The following is a 3,216-nucleotide window of genomic DNA, read 5'->3' as shown; positions in this document are numbered from 1 at the left end:
ATAACAAAATGGAACTATAGAAAATCTTAATAAAAATGAAAATTTGAGGTTGTAATTTTGGTATGTCCATATATATTGAATTTTTGAATAACATCATATTAGATATTATCTTATAGTAATGACACATGATTTTGAAAAGCAAACCATTTGAATTGAGAGATTAAAATATTATTGATATGGCCTTTCTTTTTTTTTTTCTTTTTTTTTTTTTTCAAAGCAACAAGCATGATCCTGCATCTCTAAATTAATTGCCATTCCTGTCAGACTTCAGATCAACACAAACATCTGGGAATTCACTACCAGTTTTCTTACCATACTTGAGCATACCAGGAGGTTGATACCCCCGATAAATAGACTACTCATTACAACTGGGAAGAAAGGGCTCAAGTAATAAGGAGCTAATCTACCTCCTTTTCTTTAAGGAACAAACCTCAATCTTTTTGCGTGAGAAGCAAAAAGAAGTCAAAACAACTGAGATATTGTAGGCAGAAGGCATCAAATCCCTTTGTTGAAATGAAAGAATGGCTATTCAGACACCTTAACCATGTTGAGCCCAACGCAAAATTTTGATTTCAAAAGACAGCCCAATCTCTAGTCATGCCAAGTGCAAGTGAAAAAACGCTCAGATTTCTATATCTTCATCATTTGTTCTCATTTGGTCACAATGTCTTGGAGATGTCTACTGAGCTTGAAATCAGAGCATGTCAATCTTGCTATCAATTGAGTACTGAGAAATCTACATTTTCGATCTTCCCAAGGCTTTCCAAGTATCGAAGGTTGACTTGCTGTCATGAAGGAACCTGGTAGTATTGCTCTGGACATTTAGAAGCATGCCCTCCCTTTTGCATTAACTCCAGCACCACAACTTCAAGAAAGAGTCACGTGCATTTCAGCTCCTGTGCTAGCAAATATTTCATCCACCCTGCTTCTCTCTACGTTGACCTCAGCAATCAAAGTAGTTAAATAAATCTGTAAAACATTCCGGTCTTGTTGATGCCTAGGTTGAAAAGATTCAACTTCGCCTTTCCCAAGGCTTGGAAGAACTGGCTTGCTAGCTCCATGTGAATACAAGGAACATGTATGCAGATCATCAAATTCTCCTGGATAAAGTTCATCTGACCAACACAAGCTACTAAGATCTGCAATTCTTTCATCACCCAAGGAAAGCAGCTCCATGACAAGCAACCTCTTCAAGTTTAGCTCTGTTACAAATATCTGAACAAGGTCCTGTGCTACTTTTTCAAAAAGAGAGATGGGCCAAAATGTGAAGACTGGGGCTCCCCCACCATCACCAGTATCATTCTCATTTTCAGAAGAGAGAGAAAACTGAGCCAAGGGGCTATTGGTTGTTCCTTTCAGATAGCACCTCATAGATCTAGATGTGTTCACCATCTGAGTTACAACGCCTACCATATCTTTGTATGATGCCAAGAGTTTATTATGCTGAATCTCTTGTTGCTTAAACAACTTCGAAGAGGCCTTTTTCCGAATACTTAGCATGCCACTCAAAATTCCCAAATCCATCGCATCCATATACTTTTGGGAGAGAAAGGAGTTGACAAGAGTAGTGGCTTGAGAGCGAGTAGCGGACGAGCAAGACTGCCAATCTTGCCATAAAGAAGCCGACTTCGACCATTGGTTTCTAAGGTTTCGCTGCGCTGCTGGCCTCCATAGCCTAATATTTACTACTGCAGAAAAAGGAGACGAAGAAGAAGATTTTGGGGTCTGAAATTGAATGCTGAGTTCTTCTTTTGTGGTTTGTTCATTTGAAGCAGAAGAAAGAGGAGGGGTCTGGGATTCCATTGGCGTACAAATAGTATTTTGGCTCCAAATAGGAAATGCAGCCTTTAAGAACCAACCAAACCAGTTCTCAGCGAAATTGAAATGTAGGAATTTGCATGTGTGTGGTTTATTACAGGTCACAAACAGACAATCTTGCGTTCCACATTAGATCTTCAACCTCCAATTTGGTGCCTCAACTGGGCCTCATGAGGGCAATTCAGGTGAAGAACTAGCAGTTGGTGATGGTGGTGGTGGCGGTGGAAAGTTCCGGCGACGACGGAGCCTCCTCCTCGACCCTTTTCTTTCTCTGTTTTTGAACACCCTCCAATGTTTTAATCTACAACTAAATACCACTCTCCCCTCATAGCTCCACCCTCTGCAACTCGTCTCTCAGCTTCTGTAAGTGCACCATTGACCGACGGCCTCCTCGATCAGAACTCAGTAAGCCATCATGCATTCATGCAAATTTCACAGTAGAATTCCTATCAAGGCACAATTTTTTTCTTCTTTTAAGAGTCAAGAATGCCTAAATTCGAGGCAGCATCCCCACGCACAACCAAATCACTTTCAGTACAGAAATTAATCATAATCGCGGCAGTGATTTCTGTCACCAACTAAATATACGCTTATAAATTCTTGTTAAATGCATCAAGAAAGAATGTGGGGCTGTATTAAAAGCAGATGGACGAAGCAGGCCAGAGGGATGTTGAGAATCTGGGTATTTTTGGGGATTATCTGATACAACTACTGAAAAAATAATAAGAGAAACAAAGGACTGACTTTATTTCTTTATAAATTTGATAAGATATGGCCTTTCTTATGTGTACTTTTGAAAAAATAAAAGATAAGATATTATAATAAAAGAAAAATAGAAGACATACATGTCAAATAAAATGTTAAATTTGGCTATGCAAGTTAAAAGATATTAGCAAGCGTGTAGTTGTTTCTGGCCCTCTCTAAGAAATTATAAATGAATTCTGAAATTATTACAATAAAAATCTCGAGGCATAAAGTGATTGAGGGAGTTAAGAAGCATGCCTTATACTATGGTGAAGCCAGTTTCTTTGGAGAATGGCATGTTTTGATAGAAAAGCATGGAGAATAAAAAAATTTGTTTTTGTTTTTTTAATGTTTTGCCCCCAAAGATCACATATGGTGTGAACATCATGACAGCCGGAGAAGTTACCTAAATTTAGTGTTCAAATTATTTTAAATATTTATAATTTCCTTAATTTGCTGTATTAACCAATTCCACATATATTTCCTTGGAATTTTAGGATTAGATGGTCATATTTATTCTAAAGATAGATAAAAGAATAAAGGGGGAGATTTCTATAATATGGTTCATAAAAATTTAATTTTTACTATAATTTTGGTAAAATTAACCAATCTTGGACATGGTCATTTGTATCCTTGTAAGGTTAATAAAAAATA

General features: G+C 37.4%; 1 protein-coding gene across 1 annotated transcript; it reads right to left on the bottom strand.

Annotated features, from left to right (window-relative positions):
* Nucleotides 1–216: 216 nt before the first annotated feature.
* On the bottom strand, nucleotides 217–2,277 carry LOC113783385. The gene is made up of 2 exons (XM_027329506.1): nucleotides 970–2,277; nucleotides 217–922 (listed from the first exon to the last, which is right to left on the bottom strand). Exons 1-2 carry the CDS (start codon nucleotides 1,801–1,803, stop codon nucleotides 914–916), a joined length of 843 nt encoding a protein of 280 aa, XP_027185307.1. The 5' UTR covers nucleotides 1,804–2,277; the 3' UTR covers nucleotides 217–913.
* Between the last annotated feature and the right edge of the window lie 939 nt (nucleotides 2,278–3,216).

This window comes from Coffea eugenioides, chromosome 9 (assembly GCF_003713205.1).
Source record: "Coffea eugenioides isolate CCC68of chromosome 9, Ceug_1.0, whole genome shotgun sequence".
In the NCBI taxonomy this organism is placed as follows: domain Eukaryota; kingdom Viridiplantae; phylum Streptophyta; class Magnoliopsida; order Gentianales; family Rubiaceae; genus Coffea; species Coffea eugenioides.
Note: the sequence above shows the minus strand (reverse complement) of the source record. Positions and strands in the feature narration are given on the sequence as shown.

What these genes read in the sequence shown, in the direction of transcription:
- LOC113783385 (XM_027329506.1), bottom strand. Translation starts at nt 1,803, where the DNA reads ATGGAATCCCAGACCCCTCCTCTTTCTTCTGCTTCAAATGAACAAACC.